Source organism: Rhineura floridana, chromosome 16, assembly GCF_030035675.1.
Source record: "Rhineura floridana isolate rRhiFlo1 chromosome 16, rRhiFlo1.hap2, whole genome shotgun sequence".
Taxonomy (NCBI): Eukaryota; Metazoa; Chordata; class Lepidosauria; order Squamata; family Rhineuridae; genus Rhineura; species Rhineura floridana.
In genome coordinates, this window is record NC_084495.1 from 28,411,222 (window position 1) to 28,437,125 (window position 25,904).

At 44.5% G+C, this 25,904-nt stretch overlaps 1 protein-coding gene across 2 annotated transcripts; it reads left to right on the forward strand.

The window, feature by feature from the left end:
- The first annotated feature begins 217 nt into the window (after nucleotides 1-217).
- On the forward strand, nucleotides 218-25,869 carry LAMP2 (lysosomal associated membrane protein 2). 2 transcript variants are annotated; one of them, XM_061599041.1, is made up of 9 exons: nucleotides 218-515; nucleotides 4,797-4,915; nucleotides 7,088-7,298; nucleotides 14,038-14,199; nucleotides 15,217-15,455; nucleotides 16,135-16,254; nucleotides 17,025-17,091; nucleotides 17,747-17,914; nucleotides 24,188-25,869. In XM_061599041.1, exons 1-9 carry the CDS (start codon nucleotides 425-427, stop codon nucleotides 24,328-24,330), a joined length of 1,320 nt encoding a protein of 439 aa, XP_061455025.1. In that variant the 5' UTR covers nucleotides 218-424; the 3' UTR covers nucleotides 24,331-25,869. The 2 variants fall into 2 exon arrangements, with proteins under 2 accessions (XP_061455025.1, XP_061455023.1); XM_061599039.1 differs by lacking the exon at nucleotides 24,188-25,869 and adding an exon at nucleotides 19,835-21,768 and having other exon boundaries at nucleotides 338-515.
- Nucleotides 25,870-25,904: the final 35 nt, after the last annotated feature.

The following is a 25,904-nucleotide window of genomic DNA, read 5'->3' on the forward strand; positions in this document are numbered from 1 at the left end:
GCCCTGAGGCGCTTGCAATGTAAAATACAGATAAGATATAACAGCTAAAAGTTATAGATAACGATGATGACGACGTCTCTGTCTATTACTATCCCCCTTTTTAAAAAGCGACAAAGAGTCCCTAAAAACGACATCCGTGGGGTGGGGGTGAGACGGAGAGGGGACGGACGAGCTGAAACAACAATAACAGTGTCACGATCAAGACGGCAACCCTCCCTCACCCGTTGCCAGAGAAGCGGCCCCGCCTGTGAACCACAAAGACTGCGGCGATTGGCTGGCGCCTGGAGGCTCCTCCCAGTCCCCTCCCTCTACCCTCTCCTCATATGACTGGCTTCGGCGCCGCCACTACTGCTGCTTGCACCTGCCTGCCTTCCTGCTGCTTCGTTCTGTGGTTCAGAAAGACGCCTCGCTGCTGCCGCCAGCCATGGAGATACGGTGCTCTGTTGCCGGTCGCCTCTTGGGTCCTCTCTGCTGCGGCCTCTTCCTTTTCGTACTTCTCTTGCTCGAAGGCTCCGGTAAGCGGCGAGTCTGGAGCAAAGGGGGGGTGTTAAATCGGATGTGGGGGTGGTGAATTTGGATACCCCATCAAAAAAAAAAGTTGGGTGGGAGGGGAGGTGTTATTACACCCTTTCCGTTGGAGTAGCACCCAATTCATGAGTTGCCTGAGTAGAGGTCTTTAAAGAACGCTTGAGCCTGAAGCTGGGAGGTTGCCTGTTGGGTCTCTGCATGAGTTGGTGAGCTGCTCTCCTCCTTCCTGTGGATGGACGTCTAATGTGGTGCTTATTCCCCCTTCCTTGTGTCTAGTGTGCCACGAGCCTTCATCTCCTGACTATGTGGTCAATGAGGATAGGCTTTCTTCAAGGGAAGCTGCCTGCTGCATCTCTGTATGAATGGGTGATCTGGGTTTATTTACCAATTGCTCTCTGTTGGGGATGGGTAATTCTGCCCGGGCTTTGCATCCTGTGAGATTGGGTACCTCGAGTTGCCGCTTATGCTGAGGTGGACACTGAAATTGCCTGTGCTGGAAGGGGATTGCCTGTGTTGTGTGCCTGCATGCTATCATCCTGGCATTCTGGTTCTGCTGGCAGTTGGTGTGTGCCTGTCCTGAGGGCAGTTGAGTGAGTCAATACTCAGTTGTGGATTCCTATCTCTATGTTGGGTGGGGATTGAATTGTTTGGCTTACTCTGGATGTGCAACAGAATGGCCTGTTGCACACTCTGTATAAGTCATGGCTTGCCTTTTGTCTGTGGGAGGCTTGCTTAGTGCAGTGATAAATACAGGGGATTGGGTAACTTCTGCTCCTTCATGCCAAAAGTGAGCTTCAGGATCAAGAGTGAATTGTGCCTTGAATTTCAATTCAAAAAGTTGGGGGTGTCTTGGGGACTGGGAGGAGGGACCCTTGCATGGGGCAGAGGAATACATGAGAAGTAAAAGTGGGGCAAGGAGCCATCTTGGGGGTAGTCTGAAGTATTCAAATGTTGTTTGCACTTAAACATTTCTAAGCTACTTCTCAACTAAGTGAGGCTCCTAAAGTAACTCCAGTTAATTAAAAAAAATCTTAATTTTACTACTACTGAAACATAGAACACTTAAGATAAACGGAACATAAACAGCTTTTCTGCAGATATCCAAGGTAGTGTGCAGACAATGAAAAGGCAATAAAGCTAGCTTTGAAATGTTACAGCTGTACTCCGAAGCATACTTGGCGCTAGGAAGTAAGCCTCACTGAATTTGGAACTTGCTTTTGAGTAAACATGTTTCCACAACAGAACCCTGCAGCATTAACTGTTTTTAAGAAAGATGGGAAACTCAAAATGTTTTAAATAAGAATTAAAGCTGGGTTTTAATCTGGCATTACTGGGAGGAGCCCTGTTTTAAGTAGTAGGCCACCACTAATTCAGAACTTGTATAGATTGATGACTTCCTTGATGATCACTCTGTATGCAGAACACCTGTTTGCTTTCTGTCTTGCTGCCTTCTGTGGGTTTGGATTGGGTAGGGGAGGAATTTAGATGAAGAAAATGCACTAACTAAATTGGTAGCTGCATATGGGAGGGGGACGTTTCTGGGGGCAGGAACGAACAAATGTGTTTTCAAAAAACCTTTTAAAAATTGTGCAGTGTAATTTAAAATTCAAGCACAGTAATTTGAACTGAGATCCATTTCCTAACTCTGTAGTTAATAATTTAGAACAAGTAAATGTGGCTGGATGCCCCCTTGAGCCGCAGTAGATGTCTTTATAGAGCATTTTTCTAATTAAATATTACTCCTGCTGTGAACTATGGCTGGAGTATCCACAGCTTGGCAGGTTAAAAGCATGATTGCCGCAATGAAGATTTTGAGATTGGCGAGGTGAATGTACCTCTCGAGCTTCCTTGTGATAGACATGTGCGAAAAATGGAGTCATTGCACTTACTGCCTTAATGAGAGTATAGGTTTGGTTACATGTACAGCTGTTCTGTACACACTTGGATATGGAACACTCCCATCCACAGAGGAGCATGTAGGGGGTCATAAACTGCTTGGGACCCAAGTACCTGAAAGAGTGCTTTTCTCAGACTCTACAATCTGTAGGTGAAGTCTTGTTAGTGGTGCTGCCCAGTTGGTGTTGACCTGTGACAGGGACTTTTTGGGGTGGTTCCCCATTTGTGGATGCCCTCTTTAGTGAGATACATCTGCCTCTTTATTGACTTTCAGGATAAATCCAAAAAACATTCCTGTTTACTCAGGCTTTGATGGCTGAAAGATGCTGCCCCTGGCAACCCTGAGATCACTGAGATAATGTTTTTAACCGTTTCTAGAATGTATTTTAAAATATTTTATCACTGCTGTGTCTGCCACCCTGGGCTCCTGTGGGAGGAAGGGCAGGTTACAAATCAAATAAATAAATACTAATAATATAGTAGTTGAGCATCTGCATTGCATGTAGAAAGATTCCTTGCATCTCTAGTTTAAAGGCCCTTAAAAAAGACCTTGGAGATCTGTTGCTGGAGAAGGCAAGTCCAGTGCCGGATAGATCAGCATTTTAACTTGGGTTCAGGTAGCTCCATGTCCCAGTTTAAGATGGAGCTTTTCCTATAACATACATATGACTTGAACATAGATATAAATCAAATAATAAATAAATAAACATAAATAAAGCATGCCATGGATACTGCAGTCATATTTTATTAGAGGGCTATTGAAACATCATCAAGATATCAACAGAAATGTTGACTGACTGAGATAAAGTGGCTTTGCAAGAAGCTTGGGTTTCTCCAGTGGGTTTCATGCATTGATAAACCAAAGTCCCTGACAGATCCCAGGATCCCAAGAAGTGTTAGGCAAGACATAAGGCCTACTTGTTATAAAGGTCTGTAACTGAACACACCCTTTCGATGCCGGTAAGCGTGTGACTCACAGTGTGCTGGTTTTCTCTGAAACAAAAGTGAAATCTGGTTTACTTTGTCGACTCCAACCAGGAAGTTGAAGTCGTATCCTTAGAGAAACTGCACTGTTCACTTGTATCAAGGGCAAGTGGCCTTTCTTCTGAAGAACCGCTGAAACATATCTTGCTATTACCTTCTTTCAAAGATTGTGGGATGTAATTCTCCAACCCTAAAGTGAAAAGGTCTGACCTGTTCTTCCAGCTACAGAAGGAGTTGGTGTTAAAAATAGCACTTGGAATTGCTAAACGTGTAGCCAGGGGAAGAATAAAAGAGGATATTGCACAGGTATTTCTTTGGGGAAGGGCCGTAGTTCAGTGGCAGAGCATCACCTTCGCATGCCGAATGTCCCAGGCTCAGTTCTTGGCATTTCCAGATAGGGCTGGGAGAGTCTCTTGCCTGCAACCCTGGAGAGCCGCTGCCAGTCAGTGTGGACAATACTGAGCTAGATGGTGCAATGGTCTGACTTGGTGTAAGGCAGCTTTCTGTGTGTTGATGGCAGGGAGAAGAGAGAACATGCTTGTGACCAAACTGCTATAAAAGAGGCTTTTACATCAGTCTTCTCAACCTGGTGACTTCCAGATGTTTTGGACTACAACTCCCATAATTCCTGATCCTTGGCCTTGCTGGCTGGCACTGATGGGAGTTGGAGGGCACTGGGTTGGAAAGGTTGCAGAAAAAGCACTCTTCTTCAACTTTAGTTACTTTTAAAAAAAATGATGAATAAAAATACTATCAAGCGTTCTTTAACGTGCTGTTTAGTCCCTTGTTCAGGCGTCGGCTTGAACACATCTGGTAGAGGGCCTCAGGCAAGCAGCTATCCCTCAGCGCACATTGGTCAGTAACATGGCATAATACTGATTTACGTTTCCTCAGCTTCTGATGGAGTCTGTGCCCCAGAGTTCTCTTTAAGTCTTAACATACCCTGCTGACACAACTGTCATAGAATACTATCTTGGCAGATGAGCCACGCTTGAAAAAGTTCCCTGAAGCAAAAGTTTGAAAACCATTGCTCTAAACTATAAATTCTGCCTTTTCATGTGTAAAAATGGCAACCTGTCTTACAGTGAGCCTCCTGGGCTGCTCTGCTTTGTACGCTATCTTTTGTACAGTGCAGCTTGCAAAAAAGATAGCGGTCTGCAAAACATATTTACCAGAACTCCAAGCATGCGACTTGTTATACAGCACTGTGCTGAATCTTAAAAGTTTATTGAGGTAACTGAGACGGGAAAGCAAAACACTTCCCTGGAAAGGAAAGGGATTCCTGGGAAGCAAGAATAAAGCACTGGACTGTCAAGCAGTCTGAATGCGGAGTGTGACTGTCCAGAGATGGTTGTAACTCGTTGTCTAATGAGCAAACAATACTCTAGCTGTTTTCCAGGCCTATGCTGTGGATGTAGAGGTGAGAGATGACTCCAACGTGACATGCCTGTATGCAAAATGGATGATGAACCTCTCAATAATATATGAATCTGAACTTAATGAATATGTAAGTATTACACCTGGTACCCTTTTCTGATCTTCAAGCTTTCAGAATCTAGTATATGTGTGAAAACATACATTCCAAGATCACGTATGTGCCATGAATATTTCCTAGCTGGGTATCTTAAAGCTAAAATGCATTAACATCATACCTTAATTCAAGGGTGAGGAACCTTGGGCCTGGGGGCCGAATGCAGCCTCCATGTCTCTGTATCTCCCTTGGCCTCACCCCTCACTGATCTGCTTTGCTCCCTGAGTGTTTGGCATGGCCATAATGTGGCATTGAACTCTGATTATACCTCTTCCTTGTCTGGATGGAGGCTAGAGATCGGGGTGAGAGTGTCAGTAGAAACTACCCTACTGTACAAAGGTAAAATGTACATTTATTGCTGCACCCACTATTGTTGCTGCCCCCCTATCCCGCCACTGGCATATGGCCCTTGAAAGGTTGCCCAAAAGGCAATGTGGCCCTTGGGCTGAAAAACGTTTCCTGCTCCTGCTTTAGTTCTTAGTGTGCTATTTCAGCAGGCATGGACACCTACTTGCCTGCTGCTAGTATTGAAACCTTACTTGCTACATTTATATCCCACTCTTTTCTGCGAAGAAAGTGGCTTACAGGGGTCTTCATCACGGTTGCTGAGCTTTCATGCGCACAGTAACCCTGTGAGATAGGTTAGGCCAGCCTTTCCCAACTGGTGGGCCACCAGATGTTGGACTACAACTCCCATCAGCCTCAGCCAGCATTGCCAATGGTCAGGAAAGATGGAAATTGTGGTCCAACAACATCTAGTGGCCCACTAGTTGGGAAAGGCTGGGTTAGGCAGAGATACTGACTGACCCAAAGTCATCTAGTGAGCTTCATAACTGCTCACAGATTGGGGACTGGTTCCCCTCAGTCTCGGCTTAGCAGTCTTAGGTTTCCCCACCCCTGGTGTGGTGTTTGATGCCATCTGAGGGCTGGTTTGGATCTTGGCCAACCTTCCAAGGTTCTATTCAAGTAGTGGGTGGGACCCTCTCTTGTCAAGCACAAGTGCACCAGGCTCACAGCCCTCTTTCTCCCCACACACATACATAAGAGCAGTCACACTCATACACGCTCTCAGACAGGCGGAATCATGCGTGCAAACACACACTAAGTATTTCCATCCTTCCCCAATCCAACACTGGGGTTGGGGGTGGCTGGAAAGATCCCTCTGCCTGCTCTTTAGAAAAGGTTCCTAAAGAGGAGGCAGAGGGGTTTTATCTCCCCCTTCTAGTGCTAAGCATCACAGAGACAAGCCCTCTGCCTTCTCCTTAAGAGTAAAAATCAGCAATTCCACCCACTACAGTGCTGAGATGGGGAGAAATGCTGCCTTTTAGAGCCAGCAAAGGCTGGTGGTTGAAAGTGTGGGAGCCCTGGTTAAGAAATTAACAAAAGCCAATAGGATGTGACGAGGGGCAAAATCTAAAGACACATTGCTAAACTCCTGGTATCCACTGCTGGGCGAGAAGGAGCAATGAAGCTACTCGAGGCTCACAAATCCTTTTGGTATGATTTGTTACCAAAGCATTTACGGCTGCTTAAACCTTACTTTCTTTGTCTCTTTTCTGTGGTCTGTCTTAATGTGTGGGACACGTAATAAGTTGAAGTTTTTGGTTGCGATTTGGGCTTTTGTTTAGATTACATTCTTTGCTGTGTAATCCTTTGCTGAATAATATTTGCAAATCTCAATAAGAAATGTTTTAAAAAGCAGGCAGAGGGCTTATCTCTGATACTAGCGCTGTGGTGCTTAGATAGGAGACAAGCAATTCCTTTAATTGTTCCATGCCTAGAGTCAGGTGATTGGCAGGTGGGTGTGGTTTCCCCAGAACTGTCTCACAGGCCAAATGGAAAGGGCTGGTGGGCCAGACTAGGCTCACTGGCCAGAGGCTCTCCATCATACTGGATATATCCTGGTAAATTGATTCCTTCTGAAATAGCCTTAAAACCAGTACAGTATCAATGGGTCAAATGTAAATGAATGTACTGAATCTAACAAAATGGGTTTAAATGACTGTCCGTATGAGAACTTGAATTCTCTTCCAAAACCACAGCATAATATATTGATGGTGGTTGCCAGAAAAATAGAGAGTATTGTCTTGCTGCTACAGCTTTAGGAATACTGGTCAGTGACTGCTGCCTTCTCCGAAAATCTTACAGAAAAGCACAGCTTTAATGCTTCCTGATTCCGTAAGCTATGATGGAAGCAGTTGTGGCAATGAAGCATCTGGTCCCGTGCTAGCAATAGAGTTTGGAGAAGGTCATTTGTGGAGTATCAGCTTCACTAAAACAGAAAACACCTATCAAGGAAGCATCTCCTTCACCTACAATACCAATGATACGGTGCTATTCCCAGATGCTAAAAGGAAAGGTAAACGTGACATTCCAAGTTTCTCTGCAATAGCCATGGTAGCTTTTATAGTACGCACCTCTCCGTTTAAAAAAAAAAAAAAAACTCCTGTAAAATTCTAAAGCTGAATAATCGAAGCTTACACCAACACCCCCCCCCCGATTTATTCCTTGTGCAATTTTTTCAAGATTGCATAACTTTTTCTTATTTATATTTGTGGAAGTTACATGGTTGAAGCTACCATACGCTACACATTTTACTGTAGGCTAGATGAAATTCCAAGGGAAAAGTTTCTGAAGAGAAGTTTAGAGTCCGAAGCTACCTTTAGTCAACTGCAGGGTTGTGGAGTCGGTACACCAAACTTTTGACTCCGACTCAGACTCCTCTGTTTTTCAACTGTCCGACTCAGACTCCTTCATAATGGCAAATGTATATTAACCAGTAATAAATTTACTGTAGTAAAATGGTAGCACAAGGCATTTCATCACCACCACGTGAATCATCAGGCTAGATTGATAGAGCATAACATATATTTATTTGATTAAAATTTCTGAACAAGAAAACTTTCCTAAATTCCTATGAAAGTTTTTATTTTGAAGCCGGAGTCAGTACATTTCTGTCGACTCCACCCAAAATTGCTTCTGACTCCAACTCCATGACTCCGACTCCACAGCCTTGGTCAAATGGACAAAATTAAATAGCTGCTGCCAGGTATTGGTAAGTCTGTTATGTTCAATATGGCTTGATTTCCTGCAAAAGCATCCAGACTCGGGCTAGCTTATGAGGCCAGTTGTTTGAATTAGCGTTCTGGCTTCTGTGTAGGTACGCTCTTGTGGTGTTTGGGTGTTCCTCATTTGCTTTTGCTTTTGGTTGCCCAGTGAACTTGATTGGTATACTAATTCTCCTTGAGAATTAATACTGAAGCGCCATCCTTTGTACTGAATCCTAAGTTATGCCTGTAGCATCAGAGACATCAGCAGGATTTCCCATACACTTCTGGCCTACCTTTCAAGCAATTGAGGATTAGAATCTCACTTTTAATTTAAAGGATTTATACAGTGGGGAGGAGAGCCTGGCTGGGAGTCCAGAGTCTGTGAGTTCAAATCCCCGCTTGTGTCTCCTGGGTGTCAAGGGTCAGCTAAAGATCACCCCACAGTGAGTAGCTCGGGTTACATGTCCTGCCACCTGTGCAGCTGTGGGCAACCGGCATAGTCCCAAGGAGCCCAGTTGCCCCCCAGCTGGCAGTTGCGGACAAGGAAGGGGCTGGCTTGTGCAGCTGTGGCAAGCTGAGCAGGCCCTCGCCAGCTGGGGAGGGCTAGCCTCAGAGGGAGGCAATGGGAAACCCCCTCTGAATACCGCTTACCATGAAAACCCTATTCATAGGGTAGCCATAAGTCGGGATCAACTTGAAGGCAGTCCATTTCCATTTTCATGTAGTGCTTTTCAGACGGAACTCGGAAAGTGGTTCACAGGATGGTGAAGGGAATGAAGAGAAAAGAACTCTTTGTTCAGAACAGGGATGGTGAACCTCGAGTCCAGGAGCCTCTCTCTTTGGCCTTCAGGACTCTTCCCCAGGTCACACCCCCTCCGGAGCCACACCCCTCACCAGCTCTTGCTTTGCACCCACCTCGAGTGCTTATCCCTGGTTGGAATGCATCCTTGAACTCTGATAAGGACACTTGCACGCCTGGTTGGAGGCTAGAGAGGGCTGTGCAAGTGTGATAAAACTAGCCTCGTGCACAAAGGCAAAACTCACATTTGTTGCTCTGCCTGCTTCTGCCTTTAGCTCCCCTCCCCAGGATGTTGCTCGAAGGGAATGAGGCTGTAAAAGGTTTCCCATTCCTGGTTTAGAACAAGCTACAACTGCCGCTTCCTTCTCTTCCCCCCCCCCCCCAGTCAAGATGGTCCTTCAAAAGCCTCTGGGGAAGCCAGGAATGTTGCTTTAAAAAAAATAGGGTCTCCAAAGTGGCACTCAGTTCTCATGACCACAGCAGCTTTTGCTGCACTCCTACAGAATTGCAGCCTTTTTGAAGGTCCAGCTAAGATGGTCTTCTTTTGCCTTGATGCCCCCTCCAACTGGAAAAAATAAGATTCACTCGTGGACAGGGCTGTGGAATCAGAGTCGTGGAGTCAGAGTCAGAAGCAGTTTTGGATAGAGTCGGAGTCAGTAGAAGTGTTCCGACTCCAGCTTCAAAATAAAAACTTTCATAGGAATTTAGGAAAGTTTTCTTGTTCAGAAATTTTAATCAAATAAATATACTATGTTCTGTCAATCTAGCCTGATTCACGTGGTGGTGATGAAATGCCTTGTGCTACCATTTTACTGAAGCCTGGTCGGTCCAGTTGCTCAGGAACCCATGGAGCATTCAAAAATCTCCTGTGATACTTTTGCTAAACACTTTGCCGATAAAATCGAGCGCCTGAAGAGCATGATTCCGCTTGCCGTGGATACAGGAAGTGGGCTAGAGTCGGCCAGTTGCATTCCGGTCCAGTGGGATTGGTTTCAGCCTCTTCCCGCTGAGGAAGTGGACAAGGTGCTCAGTACTGTGAAGCCAACCACTTGTCTGGTTGATCCTTGCCCTTCGTGGCTCATTATGAGTTGCAAAGAGAGACTGAGCGAAGGGATCAAGGCAGTGGTAAATGCATCCTTGAAAGAGGGTGCAATGCCATCAGCCCTCAAGGAGGCGGTGATAAAGCCCATCTTAAAAAAAACCCTCCCCAAGACTTGAATAACTTTTGCCCAGTCTCTAATTTACAATTCTTGGGCAAGGTAATTGAGAGAGTGGTGGCTAAACAATTACAGACACACTTGGATGAAGCGGATTATTTAGATCCATTCCAATCGGGCTTCAGGACAGGTCATGGAACTGAAGCAGCCTTGGTCACTCTGGTGGATGATATGAGGAGGGCGTTGGATAGGGGAGAATATACCTTCCTCGTCCTCCTGGATCTCTCAGCGGCTTTCGATATCGTTGACCATGGTATCCTTTTAAATCGTCTAGAGGGATTGGGAATAGGGGGCACTGTTTTACAGTGGTTCCGTTCCTATCAGACAGACACCAACGGGTGGTGTTGGGGGATGAGGTTTCAGACCCTTGGCCTCTTAATTGTGGAGTGCCACAGGGTTCTATCCTCTCCCCCATGCTGTTCTACATCTATGTGAAACCGCTGGGGGCCATCATCAGGAGTTTTGGGCTGCAGTGTCACCAATATGCGGATGACACTCAGCTCTATCTCTCATTCAAGTCCTCACCAGAGTTGGCTGTGAATACCATGTCCAAGTGCCTGGAATCCATAAGTGGATGGATGGGAGAGAATAGGCTGAAGCTAAACCCCGACAAGACCGAGGTGCTGCTCGTGGGAGACAAAAGAAGGTTGGGAATTACAGACCTGGTGCTTAATGGGGTGAGTTTACCCCTGAAGGACCAGGTCCGCAGCCTCAGGGTCATTCTTGACTCCCAGCTGTCCATGGAGGCTCAGGTTTTGGCAGTGAGCCGGGCAGCTTGGTATCAGTTACATCTGATACAGAGACTGCGACCATACCTTCCTGTTCATCTGCTCCCACGAGTGATACATGCCCTGGTCTCCTCCCGCTTAGACTACTGCAATGCGCTCTACGTGGGGTTACCCTTGAAAATGGTCCGGAAGTTACAGCTGGTACAGAATGCGGCGGCGTGCTTGATTAAGCATAGCCGTCACTGTGATCATATCACTCCAGTGTTAATAGATCTTCACTGGCTACCAGTTGTCTACCGGGCCCAATTCAAGGTGTTGGTGTTGACCTTTGAAACCCTATACGGTTTCGGCTCAGTTTATCTGAAGGAGCGCCTCCAGAATCACCAAGTATGCCGCCTGACGAGATCAGCCTCACAAGACCTTCTCTCGGTTCCACCGGTTAAAACAGCTAGGCTGGTGCGGACCAGAGAGAGGGCATTTTCGATTGTGGCCCCCACCCTCTGGAATTCCCTTCCTTTTGATCTTCGACATGCTCCCTCCCTGATAGGTTTTCGCCAAGCACTAAAGACCTGGCTTTTCAGGCAGGCCTACAGGATTGGGGTGGATTAGTTTTATGCTGTATTAATTGAAGGTTGATTTTAGATTAATTATGCTTTGTTTTGATATGTATATTGTGTCTATTTTGTGTTTATATTATTGTACGTCGCCTAGAGTGTCCGTTGACCCGGACAGATAGGCGACTCAAAAATAAAATATTATTATTATTATTATTATTATTATTATTGATGATAATGATGATGATAATAATAATATACATTTGCCATTTATGAAGGAGTCAGAGTCGAAGGTTTGGCATACCGACTCCACAGCCCTGCTCGTGGACCCATTCAGACTAGAATCTCTGCTTCAAAGAGAGGGTGTCTGAAAGGCATTAGGTGTCTAACTGGCTAATCCTTTTTATATAGTTTTTGCTCCTAATACTCTTAATTTGATCCATTTCAATCCGGTTTTAGGCCCGGTTTCGGAACTGAAACAGCCTTGGTCGCCCTATATGATGACCTATGTCGGGAGAGGGACAGGGGGAGTGTAACTCTGCTGATTCTCCTTGATCTCTCAGCTGCTTTTGATACCATCGACCATGGTATCCTTCTGGGGAGACTCATGGAGCTGGGAGTTGGAGGTACTGCTTGGCAGTGGCTCCGCTCTGACTTGGTGGATCGTCTCCAGAAGGTAGGGCTTGGGGAGCACTGCTCGATACCCTGGACTCTCCATTGTGGAGTCCCGCAGGGATCGGTTCTGTCCCCTATGCTTTTTAACATCTACATGAAGCCACTGGGCGCGGTCATCAGGAGTTTTGGAGTGCATTGTCACCAGTATGCTGATGACACGCAACTCTATTTCTCCTTTTCATCTTCTTCAGGTGAGGCTGTTAATGTGCTGAACCATTGCCTGGCCGCGATAATGGACTGGATGAGAGCTAACAAACTTAGGCTCAATCCTGACAAGACTGAGACGCTGTTGGTGAGTGCCTTCTCGGCCCAGGTGGTGGATGTTCAACCTGTTCTGGATGGGGTTACACTCCCCCTGAAGGAACAGGTTTGTAGTCTGGGGGTTCTTTTCGATCTATTCCTGTCCCTCGAGGCTCAGGTAGCCTCGGTGGCACGGAATGCGTTCTACCACCTTCGGATGGTAGCCCAGCTACGCCCCTACCTGGACAGCGACGACCTCGCCTCAGTTGTGCATGCTCTGGTAACCTCTAGATTGGACTACTGTAATGCGCTCTACGTGGGGCTGCCTTTGAAGACAGTTCAGAAACTACAGCTAGTGCAAAACGCAGCAGCCAGACTGTTGACGAGGACAAGGCGGTCCGCACATATAACACCTGTTCTGGCTCGTTTGCACTGGCTACCTGTTTGTTTCCGGGCCAGATTCAAAGTGCTAGTTTTGACTTATAAAGCCTTACACGGCGCGGGACCACAATACCTGGCGGAACGCCTCTCCCGATACGAACCTACCCGCTCACTACGTTCAACATCAAAGGCCCTCCTCCGAGTTCCGACCCATAGAGAGGCTCGGAGGGTTGTAACAAGATCCAGGGCCTTTTCAGTGGTGGCCCCCGAATTATGGAACAGTCTCCCCGATGAGATACGCCTGGCGCCTACACATCTATCTTTTCAGCGCCAGGTCAAAACCTTTTTATTTTCCCAGGCATTTTAATATATTTTATTAGCTTTTAACATGTACCAGATTGTTTAACTGTTTCATATGTATACCTTTTATTGTCTATTATGTGATTTTATTGTATTTTACTTACTGTTGTGCACCGCCCAGAGAGCCTTCGGGCTGTGGGCGGTATAAAAATTGAATAAAATAAATAAAATAAAATAAAAATTAACTGATCTTAACTGAGCCGTACAACAATGGAACCAATGACCTAGGGAGGTGGTGGGTTCTCCAACACTGGAGGCCTTCAAGAGACACCTGGACAGCTACCTATTGGGTGTGCTTTAATTTGGATTCCTGCCTTGAGCAGGGGTTGGACTAGATGGCCTTACAAGCACCTTCCAACTCTACAATTCTATCATCCTTCAAAGAGAAGTATAATTAGACTGGCCTAGCAAAGATGGCTTGGGATTTTAGCTCTCTAGGAACAACCCTCCTGCCACTTAATTCAATCTTGGGACCCAGCAGAGGCTGCAAATGGAGAAAATAAAATATAGATTGGGCTAGAGCTTGATCAGTTTAATGTTTTAATATGGTGGTGGGGCCAGTCATAGCCTATGTGAGGATTATGGTCAACCTTCTGCATACCTTTTGGTGACAGTTTGGGGTCTGGTACACTATAAATCACATTTTTTATAGTTCAAACCATGATTGTTGTCAGCTAGGCTGTAGCCTACCACAGCTTATGCCATATTAATCTTTAATTTAACCACAGAGCTTTTTGCTGTAAGAATTATAGCATGGCTACTACCCTGGAATTAGTGGTGCTCTTTGCAAGAACCTGAAAATGGCAATCTCTTTATTTTGCATGAAATACCCTGCACAAATGTCATTCTCTGCATAGAACAGTAAAGAATCCTATTCCTTCTCCTGCTTTATATCCAGTTTTTGTTTAAAATTAATCCTAACAGGAGGTGGTCCTTGGCAGTCACCATTGAAAAAAAATTACCAAATACTGCAAGGGGAGGAGGCTATGAGAATTACTGCTTTGGACCTGAGATGCTCAAAGATAACTTGCTTGGCTTTAATGTTCATAAGCATCAGTTGGCAGTTTTAAAAGCATCTGTTCTTTTCTTTACAGGACAAATTACCACCTTTGCGAACTATCCGTCGCGTCCAATTGAACTAGATACAGTTTTCATTTGTCATAACGTGGACTCTGTTGAAGCCGACAATGTTACACAAGACCTCTGGAATGTTACTCTGCAGGCTTTTCTTAACGAGGGCTCCTTAAGTAACATGAGTTAGTATCTCATAGGCTTGTGCAAACTTTTCTCCCTTTACCACAGGAGTGGGGAACATATGGCTGTCCAGATGTTGTACCACAACTCCCATCAGCCCCAGTCAGTATGGCCAAGGGGTGCAATAATGGGAGTTGTAGTCCAACTGTGTTTGAAAGGCTCCTACTCTGGCAGTTTTACAAAGCTTTGAATTACCTCTGCTAGTTTATGTGGGCATCATATGCACTTGATAGCTTTAGCTGCCATATCCGAGTTTAAAGATCTGACTTGGAAACCACTAAGATGCATTGAGTTTTGCTTTTAGGAACACAGTCTTTTTTTTTTCTTCTTCCAGAATGAATTTTCTTACTGCTATGGTTATAGGATTGTTAATCTTTGACACTGTGAAAGCTGCACTTCTCTTGCTAAAAAATTAGTAGCTGGCCCTTACCAGTTGTTTCCTGTTCAGTGCATAAGCTATAGTCTTGCAGGCTATAGTCTTCATAAACTATAGTCTTCATGGAGGAAATAGGTGAAGAATATGAATGTCTGGCAGAATAATGTATAACGGAGCAGTTCCCAGCCTTTTTTTTTAACCCACGGATCACGTGAAAATTGCTGGTGGACTTGGTAGACCACTTAATAAGTTTTCTGCTGGTTGTAGCAATAGTAATGCACTGTGCTGCTGTTATTATTATTAAATTTATATCCCACCCTTCCTCCCAGAAGGAGCCCAGAGCGGCAAATGCTAGATGCCGTATGATTTTTAATGTCATTTTTATTGCTTCTTTTATTTCGTGTATTGTATTATAACTTGCTTTCTGTGTACTTTTAAACTGGAATACAATCTAAGAAATAAAAGGAGCAATAAAATTGCAATTAAAGATTAATATGAGTATTTTGTGCCAATATGCCATGGACCATCTGAATGAAGCTTGCAGACCACTGCTGGTCCGCGCACCACAGTTTCAGAACCACCTGATGTAATGTGTGTTTGAACTTAGTTGTGTGCTGCTAGTGTATGTGTTTCTCTTCTGCAGTGACTCAGTGTGATAAAGACATGGCACCCAGTGTGCCGGCTGCTCCTGTAACTGCCGCCATCACAACCGATGCCGATTCCACCAACTCCACCACAGAGTCTAATGCCATAAGAACCTTCCCACCGCTTCCCACCCCTGAGCCAGGGGAGAAACCTGCCACAGGAATTTATTCTGTTAAAAATGGTACCACAGACTGTCTTCTGGCAAGCATGGGCCTGCAACTGAACATCACAGGAAAGGTTTATATGCAAGTCTTTGTTTTATCTATTAGACATCTAAGCTCTGGTTTCAGAGCAGTTAACACAATTAAACATAAATGGCTAATTTTTTAAAAAGACGTTAGGAGCAGAGAGAAAAGCAAAAAGCCAGATTAAAACCATGTAAGGTGCAACGACTTCTTAACTTACATTGCATAAATTGAAAGGTGGTGTCCTCTCCATCCCAAGCACTTTTACTGCTGGCTTTTATAGTTTTATATGTGGTTGGTAAAAGGAATAGAGTGGAGTTTGCCATGAGAGCTTGGCAGGTAAAACTGCCTTGAAATCAGGCCCCCAAAATCTTTGAAGATGGCATTCTGTTGTCCATGTGCAAGTTGTAAGTGCATAGTTCACCTGCAGAGGGACCCCAAGCTTCTAAGGCTGCAATGTTGATATTGTTAAGGTACCTGTTTAGATCAGTTAACGCTCCTTGGAACTGTAAGAGGGAGGAAAAGGCTGTCCCTTTTTACGCCAATGGTATCTGGCGATACTGATCTGCTTAAGTTAGTCAAGCTAGTTCTGCAGCTGAGTGAATTATTCAGTGTTTATGAAGAAATCCTTGGAGCTTGGTTTGGGCATGGTAAAACTTGCAAAAGGAGTGGTGTGAGCACTGGGTTTAAAAAAACTGCATGATCTCTAATTCTTGCTGCTTAATTTCCAGTATTCTCTGCTCATGAATATTGATCCCAACACGACTACTGCATCTGGTCACTGTGGCAGTACAACTGCTGTCCTCAATCTGAAAGATACCAACTGCGAGATAGACTTCCTCTTTGCTGTCGTAAGTAGCCCCCTGTTCTGTGTGCATGTATGTGTCGGAGGGTTTCAACTTTATCACAGGTTCTTGCGACTTTTCTCCATGAAAGTTGCATCACCCTTTTACTGCTGCAATGCACTTAGTTGTTCCTGCGACAGCACTGTGCAGTTGTATGGGTGGTGGTGGTAGGAGGAGTATGGTCTCCGCTGCTTGTAAAGGTATGGGAACATAATCTCAAGTCAAACTTCATTTTTTTAATGCTTCTGCCTCTTGCTGACATAGTCAAAGCGGTACTGTTGGGAACAGTAGACGTAGGAATCTGCCTTATACTGAGTCAAGCCAGTGGTCCATCTAGCCCAGTATTGTCTACACTGACTGGCAGCTGCTCCCCAGGATTTCAGATGGGAGTCTCTCCCAGCCCTACCTAGAGATGACAGGGGTTGAACCTGGGACCTTCTGCATGCCAAGCAGATGTTCCACCACTGAGCTACAGCCCTTCTTCACGTTGCACTTAAGTTTTTCTTTTCTGCCCTCAGCTCTTAGCTTTTTAAGAACAGGTTCAGCAGCTTGATGACAAACAGACGAAGAACGCCTTTTGTCAAGATGACTAATGGGAGAAGAAGCAATTATTGTAGTTCTCGTGCCAGATCCTACATTCACAAACGCTAGTGGTGGCTTACTGATGAGTCTTGGGCATCCAGAGCTCTGAAATGGTGTTTAAGACTTAACTTGAAAGCTTTTGCAAAGCTATTTCAGTTGCATGTATAACTTGATGAATTGCTTTCTTAAAACAGAGGAATACAAGCTCTGAAAGGTTTTACCTGAAAGAGATGAACATCACTGTGTTTGATTCTACAAATGGTAAGATTCTAGCTGTAAGCAACCAAGATCATTTTCTTTGGTCCCTGTATATTTAAGCACAACGTTTAGCATGCCAAGTTCACACTGGTTGTACCAACCTGGCAGGGTACATCCAGCCAATCTAAACATTCAGGCCACACTTCTCTGAATCAAAGGTCCAGATGCCTGAAATTGGAAGGTAAGACTTCAGGGGATTGTAAAACGCAATGAACCATTTTGGAGGGCAGTTACCTTCCCAACCACCTATGGTGGCAGCGTCAATAAGAGATCTCCTTGTGACATCCAGCCACTATGAGATTCTCTCTCTGACAAAGCAGCAGCAAAAAAGTAGAGTGAGGTAAGTGTCCTCTGAAATGGGTCACTTAATAAAGGCACCCACAGGAAAAAAAAAGGGCCCTTTGTTTTGTCGCCCACAAATGGAGTGGCAAATTTGAGGGTGGCATTTCACCCTCACCACTGGATTGTAAACTGATAATTGGCCTCTTATAAATTCACCTTGGATTGCCTTCTTTTGCACACATTTCATAGCAGTTGCTTGAAGATGAGCCTTCCTCATTAATAAAGCAGAATTGGCTTCTGGTCATGCTTTTAGAAACTGGTGCTTATGAACTCTCCCCTGCAAGGCTTTGCGTGAAGCTTCTTTGTTCCTCTACAGGTACACAGTTTTCTGGAAATGACAATCTCAGTTATTGGGACACCTCCCTGGGCAATTCGTACATGTGCCGAAAAGAGGAAACTCTCGTAGTGGCTCCTTCCTATAAAGTAAACGTCTTCGACTTAAAGATCCAGCCATTTGCTGTAAAAGAAGGCCAGTACTCCACAGGTAAGAATGAAACCCCTTCCTTTCACACACACCCTCTCCCCCCAAAAAAGCAGACTTCAGGAGCCTTTAAATTAATCAAAGGTTTTAAACGGGTATAAAACCACATTGAGAATTCATTGTTTTGCCCGATCAAAACTGATTTGGTAAGCCCAACAAGAGGGCAAAGTTTGATTTGGATTTTATTAAATGTGTATATCGCTTTATGCTAAACTCACAAAGTGACTTAAAATATAGGTAATACAATTAAATGTAGAAAACATTAAAACAATGAAGAATATCAATATCTCATTTGGATCTCTGGTGCTAATTGGATGCTGTACAGTGGGTGAACTTTTAACTGAGCTAAAAATTACTGGAGTTGCAGAAGCTGTCCTAAGTACCAGGAATAGGAGCAAGTAGTCTGTGCCAGTGAATCTTGACTAAGGCTGCAATCCAATACACCTTTACCTGGGATTAAGTCCCATTGAAGATAATGGAGCTTGTTTCCGAGTAGACATGTATTGGATTGCAGCCTGAGTTGCTGCTGTTGTACCTGGGATCTATGAGAGCAGGGTAAGGCCCTCTTCCATTTGCAGCGTTCCTGTTGTGGGCATTCCTGGCAAAACTGAGCCTTGCAATTAAATGGCATCCCCCTTTTATTTCAGCAGGTACTTTCCAGGGTTAATGTAAGCTGGGCTCATGTTTGCATACTGTTAGTGTGGTTTAAGGATAGGCTGAATGCGTTTTGAAAAACAACCTTCCTGAAGGGGGGAAAATGGATTATGAAGAACAAAGCTCCTTCAATAGCTTCATGTTCTGCTGTAAATGCTAGCAGGTGACTCCAAAAGAGGCTTCTGCTCTGTTTATTTTTGAAGCTGACATACTGATTACTGAACTCAAAGCTTTCTGCAAGCTAGTTACGGAATGAAAGCTTTTTGAGCCGCAGTGTTGGACTTGCCTAAGATCTTCTTGACATGCTACCAGTGAGGTCTCCAAGAATTAACTGCAAACTCGGTTCATTTTCTGTACCCCTCAAAATTCATGCTGTAGCCAGAAGGTTTTAGTTTAAGTAGATGAACCGGTGTCCTCATATCTGATGTGGACCCTTGATCTAAACTACGGGTGGGGAACCTTTTGCCCTGGGGGCAAATGTGGCCCCCCAGAACTTTCCCAAGGCTACCCCCTCTTTGAGTGCTTTTGCCTGACTGGAATGCATCCTTGAACCGGGATAATGCCACTTGCTTGCCTGGCTGGAGGAGGAAGGTGGGGGTGCAGAAACCTCTGCATAGCTGGAACGTGATCTGGGTTACAAAGGTAAGTATTATATTGTTCCACCCGCTTTTGGTTCTAGCTCCACCCACCATGGCATGTGACCTTCGGGCTGCAAAAGGTTCGCCACCCCATTTAAACTTTTGGCACTTGCATCAATCATCTAACATGGCAATAGATTACTTTAAAAGAGAGATTAGACAAATCCATGGAGGGTAAGGCTGTCACTAAACTTGATGGCTATGTTTTACCTCCCCAGTTGGAGGCAGTATGCTTCCAAATACCAGTTGCTGGAAACCACAGGAATGGAGTGTGCTATAGCGCTCGGATCCTGCTTGTGGGCTTCCTATAGGCATCTTGTTGGCCACTGTGAGGACGTTGGATTAGATGGACCATTGGCCTAATCCAGCAGGCTCTTTTGTTCTTATGACAAATGTTTGGTTTATTTTCTTGTAAGGTTAGGAACTGCAGGCATATATCCGAAGCTTTTAATTATTTTAGTTGTGTAATAGATCAGCCATTTTTCTCATCTACAGGGAGTTGTGAAATGTCAGCTATTTGTCAAATCAAAGACCAGATTCTGGCATTTAGGGCTGTAATGCTTGCATAAAGCCTGTAGCGTTGCTCATGGCAAACATCATATATATTTTTCTTTTGTCACTACCTTTACAGCGCAAGAGTGCTTGCTGGACGATGACACCATTCTAATCCCAGTTGTAGTTGGTGCTGCTCTGGCAGGCTTGATTGTAATTATAGTGATTGCTTATGTAATTGGCAGAAGAAAAAGCCATGCTGGATATCAAACCTTGTAAAGTTTTGTTGCGACTTGTTTTCGGCTTTGGTTGTGGTTTTTAAAAAAGGGAAGCTCCCGAATGGAAACCAGGCAGCAAAAAAATCCACGATTTCTCTCCTCCTTAAAACCGTGGAGATGACCCCAAAATAAAAACATGACCAAGAATGTTCCTCTTCTGCACAAATACATCATAAAATGTATTGGGACTGACCAATGGGCGTGGCAAACGCAAGCTGCGAAAAGTTTACCTTGCAAATATGTTTTTGTATGTGGACTTTGTGTTGGAAATGTACCTGTAGACAGACAATAGTCCAAAAGGGAATGACACTTACTTTGACAGAGCAATATGGGAAATCTGGGGTCTGTACTTGCTGCCTTGTACATCCTACCCTGGAAGTGTAACCTGGCTGCCTTAGCAACTGTAGCCTGGAATCCTAGAACATCTGCCAGGGGAGCCGCACAGGGCTTAACCAGCAATCTTCCAGCTCATAGCATTCAACAATAGACATCTCTTCATAGCCATCTCAGGCCTAGCAAGCCCAAATAATACATAAGCAAGGGTGTTAAAGCTTTTATTGACTGGTACCATTGCAACAGTAGCTTCTGATAGCTGTGAATCCTAAATACTGTCTGATTCTGCCTGATCAGATGGAAAACCATCCTCATCTGGGAGTGTAGTTTTGCCATCTTGCCTTCCGCAGGAACTGTTCATCTTGATTTCTCTCGCAAAAAAAACCCCACTCACTGTTCAAGTGCCCTTAACTTGTACACCAAACGGCTGGGCTTGCTATTAAAGGCTTTTGGTTCTGTTACAGCCATTGATTTGGTTTGAAGCTGTTAAAATCTGTTTATCCTGATTCGTGTGTTAAAATGAAAAATGGGTTTAAAGAATGTCTGTTGGCGAACAATTGACTTCCATACTTGGATATACAGCCACGCATTTTAAAAATAGGATTGTTGGTTCACCATACGCTTGAGGTGAGATGCACATAGCAATATGCTTCAGGTAGCAAGGACAGAAAACGTGACCAAGGATAAATTCCCTGCTGTACATGTTGACTGCAAAGAACTGTACAGTACAAGTACTACTGCTCAGTTTCCATTGTATTCCAGTAAGGGATCCACTTGCATGAAAGAGCACGGAAGTATGCTCTGCAGTATGCAACCCTGCAATGGCTGGCGCTCCAAATGTGTGGAATAGCTTACAAAAGTGAACCATTTCTTCTAAGGCTTGAATCCTCTAGCCTAGGTTAGACTTCCACTTCAACAAGGATTAATTCACTGTGCCTTTGTAGCTTATTTTGTTTTCCTTATTCTTAAATTGCAGCATGGAGCTTGCTATTGCATTTACTTGTGTTTCCTGCTCAAAACCTAAATTGGCTTGTTAAATCACCCTTGTAGGCTCTCTTTTCCTTGGCCTGTTGATTTGATGATCATGCATGTGTGTTTGTGTTAACATGTGTTGGCTTAACTGCAATTGTCACAGCAACTGTCTTTGCGCATGAGCCATGGTAGATATTTAGGCCAGCTATAGCTGCTCAAAAATGATGGCAAAATGTGTTCTTTGAAGACCAAGGCAAAGTGTACACCTTCATTTTGAAGGTATGGAAAGGTTTCTGAGAAGCACATGATCTTTTCAATTTAAAATCTGTTTAGCTTCAGAGTAACTGGCTTGTGTTGAAACACTTGAACTTTAATGTCTGCTTTAACCTGTGGAAGCCGTGCTATCTTTTTCTATCATTGTATTTCTATGTAAGGGTGTGATTGTCTGTGCACAAAATGCCTGAATAAAGACTTTTCTATTCCTAAGGAAGCTTGGTCACTCTGCTTCATTGAAAAGCTTTTCCGTGGAGACTCTTCTGCCGCTATTTATGCCCTTGGACAGTAGATGCTGCATTACTCCAAAGCAGTGGTTTTCAAACATTCGCTTTCCAGGGAACCTTCTTTGCACTGACTTAGTGCTGAATGAACTATTATGCATCTGTCACAGAAAACCTACTTGTTGTAGTGTCAGGGGGGCAGCTTGTAGCATGCACACAGATTAGTACACTCTTTGGGTGCACCCTATAATACAACCTGTATTTCTGGATGGCAGGGCAGGGAATGATCTTTAGAGGTGGGCAAAGGGTAACTCAGGAACGTTTCGTCCCCTGGCTGGTTCCTGTGTTGGTCACTCCTCTCTCCAGTTTCCTGGAACGCAGTTTGAAAACTACTGCTCTAAGAGCTAAACCAGACATGATAAACTCATCACTTGCAATTAAAAATAGCAAGAGCTGGCCTTAAGGATGGGGGCAAGGATATCGGTATCACAGAACATGGGGCGGGGAGTTTAACCCTTTTCCTCCCTGCTACAGTCCTGACAAACTTTAAAACTCTCAAAAGTTGTTCTTGGTCCTGGCAGAGAAAACTCTATTGGCACCAATGCAGGATTCCCTACCAGAGCTAATATATCTGTTACAAATAACAGGATGGGGGTGTTGGAACCATTGTAAGGGAGGAAAAGGTTAAACCTCCCATGTTCCATGGTCCTGGCAAATCCTTCCTTAATATTTTTAACTGATATGATTGCAAGCCCCACGGTTGGCATCAAATCTACTTTGGCCCTAAAGCAGAGGTGGCTGAAAGGTAGCCTAGGGACCAACAGAGCTGGAATGATTGTAAATTATGGCTAGCTAGACCTTGATCTAATCCAGCAAGGCACTTCGCAGGTGGCTTTTGCAGTCCTTCATTATTGCTTGTACAGGTTTAAAAATACTAGCCGTGGAACTTGGTTTTTCTTAAATATGTAAGCTATGCACTCTCCCTGCTCCAAAAAGGGGAGCTGGTCAGCTCCTGTACTATAAAACAAGTTGTTTAATATAGGGCAGGATAGAAGCTGCTAAGTCCAGGTTATTGCGTTTTGCCTAGCAGTATGCCTACCCTCTTTCCAATGTTTTGTAACAGTGAAATGCGTCACTTGAGAGTAGGGCTGGGCGAATCTGCCTGCATTTTTGTACATCGTTTTCACGAGTATATACATTCATATGTACACTGTACCATATACATTTTTGTACATGGGACTTGGCTGGAAAACTGCATTGCAGAATTCAGATAAATGCAAATTTCGAAGGATAGCTGAGTGTTGATTTGCATATTGTTTTGGAAAACATAAATTTGGTAAGTTTGCCTTTAAATATGAACAGAATTGATTTTCTCCCCCCCCCAACTTACAACAAATAGGGGGCCTATCTCTAGGCCAGGCTGTGTTCTATACTTTGGTGGAAGAGCATAGTTCAGTGGCCAAGCACATGCTTTGCATGCAAAAGGTCTCGGGTTCAGCCCCTGGCATCTCTGCTTAGAGATAGGAATGTCCCCTGTTTGGAACCCTGGGCAGCCACTCCCAATCAATGCAGACAGTACTGAGCTAGATAGACCAAGGGTCTGACTCGGTTTACGACAGCTTGTTCTGTTCTGCCACGTAACAGACTGTGCTGGACATGTTCCCCTTAATGTCTTACAAATGCAGTGGACTAAAGGGAAGTCTTAAGTGATAGGTGACAGTCTGTTGCCCTGTCAGCAGATAATTTATTTGGAGCAATTTGCCAATGCACCAGTAGGAGTCAGAGCTCAGCCGCTGCGGGCTAGTAAATGGAGGTGCTGAAGGAAAGGGAATGTACTAGTACTGCTGGAATGCCCCATGGCCGGGGCTTCCAAACGGTGGTCCATGAGTTTCATTCAGGTCGTCTGCAGTGTGCCTGTGAAGAAGGGTGGGAGCTGCTCTCATTCATAGAATCTGGCATCCCCAGCCCAGAAGGTGAACAGGTTGGACTGGATGTGAGCGGGGACGGAGGGAGGCACTTGAAAGGAGTGGAGAGGATTAGCAGCAAAGCTAACTAGAAGCTAAAGTAAGAAGCTTAATCATGATTCATGGAGAGATTTCTTGCATGGTGTTTTTATAGTGTTAACAAGTTGAATTCTATCCCAGCACACCATCCTTCCTCCCCATCGCAGTCTCTTCCTTTGCCCCATCACAGTTGTGTGCCCCTTCCTCCAGCCCACCAAAAGACTATTGGGCAGGCTGGTGATAACGCAATTGGAGGAGTGGCAACGGGGAGGGCGGCTTGGGTACCCACACGGCTGCACGGAAGGCCCCTAGGTATATGGGCCACACATTGGAAGGATGCAATATTATTTTATCATCCAAACAGGGTAGCTCACCTGCTTAACATTCCTGTTACCCTTTCTCCATCCAGCTGAAGATTGCAGCCAAGATGTGGACAACTTCTTTGTGCCCATTATGGTGGGAGCAGCTCTGGCAGGATTAGTTGCTCTGGTTCTTATGGCTTTATTTGTTGGCCGCCAAGCTCGTCGTAATGCTGGCTATGAGCAGCTCTAAAAGCGGGGTGCAGATTGGGCTGAGCGCCTTCCACTTTCAACCCCCTGAAGAGTGATTTGCATCAGAAGAGTTGTCTGTTGTCTCACACATTTTTTTAAAAAGAAATTGTTTAAAGAACTACTTGTGATGGTTCCAAGAGACAAGGTCACTGCATGTTGAATTGGCTGCTCATTAGAATAAGCACAAAGTGGCTTGCTTTGAATTGTGCTTAGCTTTAAGCCACATGAACTTTCCCCAAAAAGCGGTCGTTGACAGTGCCAAAATACCGTGATGGTACAAGCCACCTCAGATGTCCTGTTCTCTAAGACCTGATGGAGAATGAATGCCGGCTTCTACAAACCATAGTTTATAAGGCTGGCTGTCAGTTTGCAAGCACATGCTTCTAGCTCCCACGGTTTTCTTCACAATGTTAACTATGGTTTTGATTTACCTTACGCTGGCAAAAAAGGATGGGAACCACTGTGACAAGACAACCTGGTTTGTGCTGATGCATCTGTAACTTGAAACTAGGAAAGGGAGGGGGGAAATATATCTACAGAAAGAAGGCAGAAAGTCCACTTATTCCCATGGCTAGCTTCTGAACTGCAAACCACAGTTTGCAGGGAACCAGAGTTAAATCTATACCAGCTTAAAACACAAATAAGCAAGCAGGTCTTGATTGTGTTTGAAACTCCAGATGTGAATCTGATAGGTGAAATGTTGTGGACTCATTTGGGGGCTTCTTGAGTACTGTGTATTAAAAGGACCCAAAATCATTTACCCCCTGATCTTGTGAAGTGAACACTGTGTATTATTGGTTGGGGGGAGGAGACGTCATTTAAATGTGGAGTCGGGAGCACTTTCCTCCTGCCCTGTTGAGCACTCAGAGTTTCAACTTCAGCCTTTTAAAAAAAAAAAATAGTACAAATATCCAAAGTGGCCCTAACTCTCACTGTACCAGCTGGCATTAAGGGGTTGTAGCTTTGATCTAATGTTTGTGAACAGCCACCAGTATTTTGTGGTATAACAATGTATGTCTACAGTTGTTGCATATGTAATATATTGACATGTATTTTGATAAAGTTGACTTTGCACCTTGTGTACAGTTTACTAAAATAGCAGCCTTGAGATCCCTTCTGGGGCGAGAAGGGCAGAATGTGTGTGCGTTCAAATAAAAATGAAAATATCATTTTCTAATACTGTTACTGAATGAGACCCTCAATTCTGTAAAGCAGAGATGAGGAGCCTATGCCCCTCCAGGTGATGCTGAACTATGGCTCCCATCATCCCTGACCGTTGTCCATGCTGGCTCGGGCTGATGGGGGTTGGAGTATAACAACATCTGGAGGACCACAAGTTGTTTGTTCCTGGTGCAAGTTAAATGGGTCTTTGGGCCATCACACCAGACAATGTTTCAGTACAGTACATTAGAAGAAAAAATGTTTGGATCCCTAACTTTTGTATGACTTTCTGTAACAAGAAAAAAGTTTATGAGGATGTTGTAATATTCTAGAAGTTGAAAATGTTGATAATAAACTGACTTGCCTTATTACCAGCTTGGATGCTGGGTGATGCCTTGTGATTATGTGACTCAG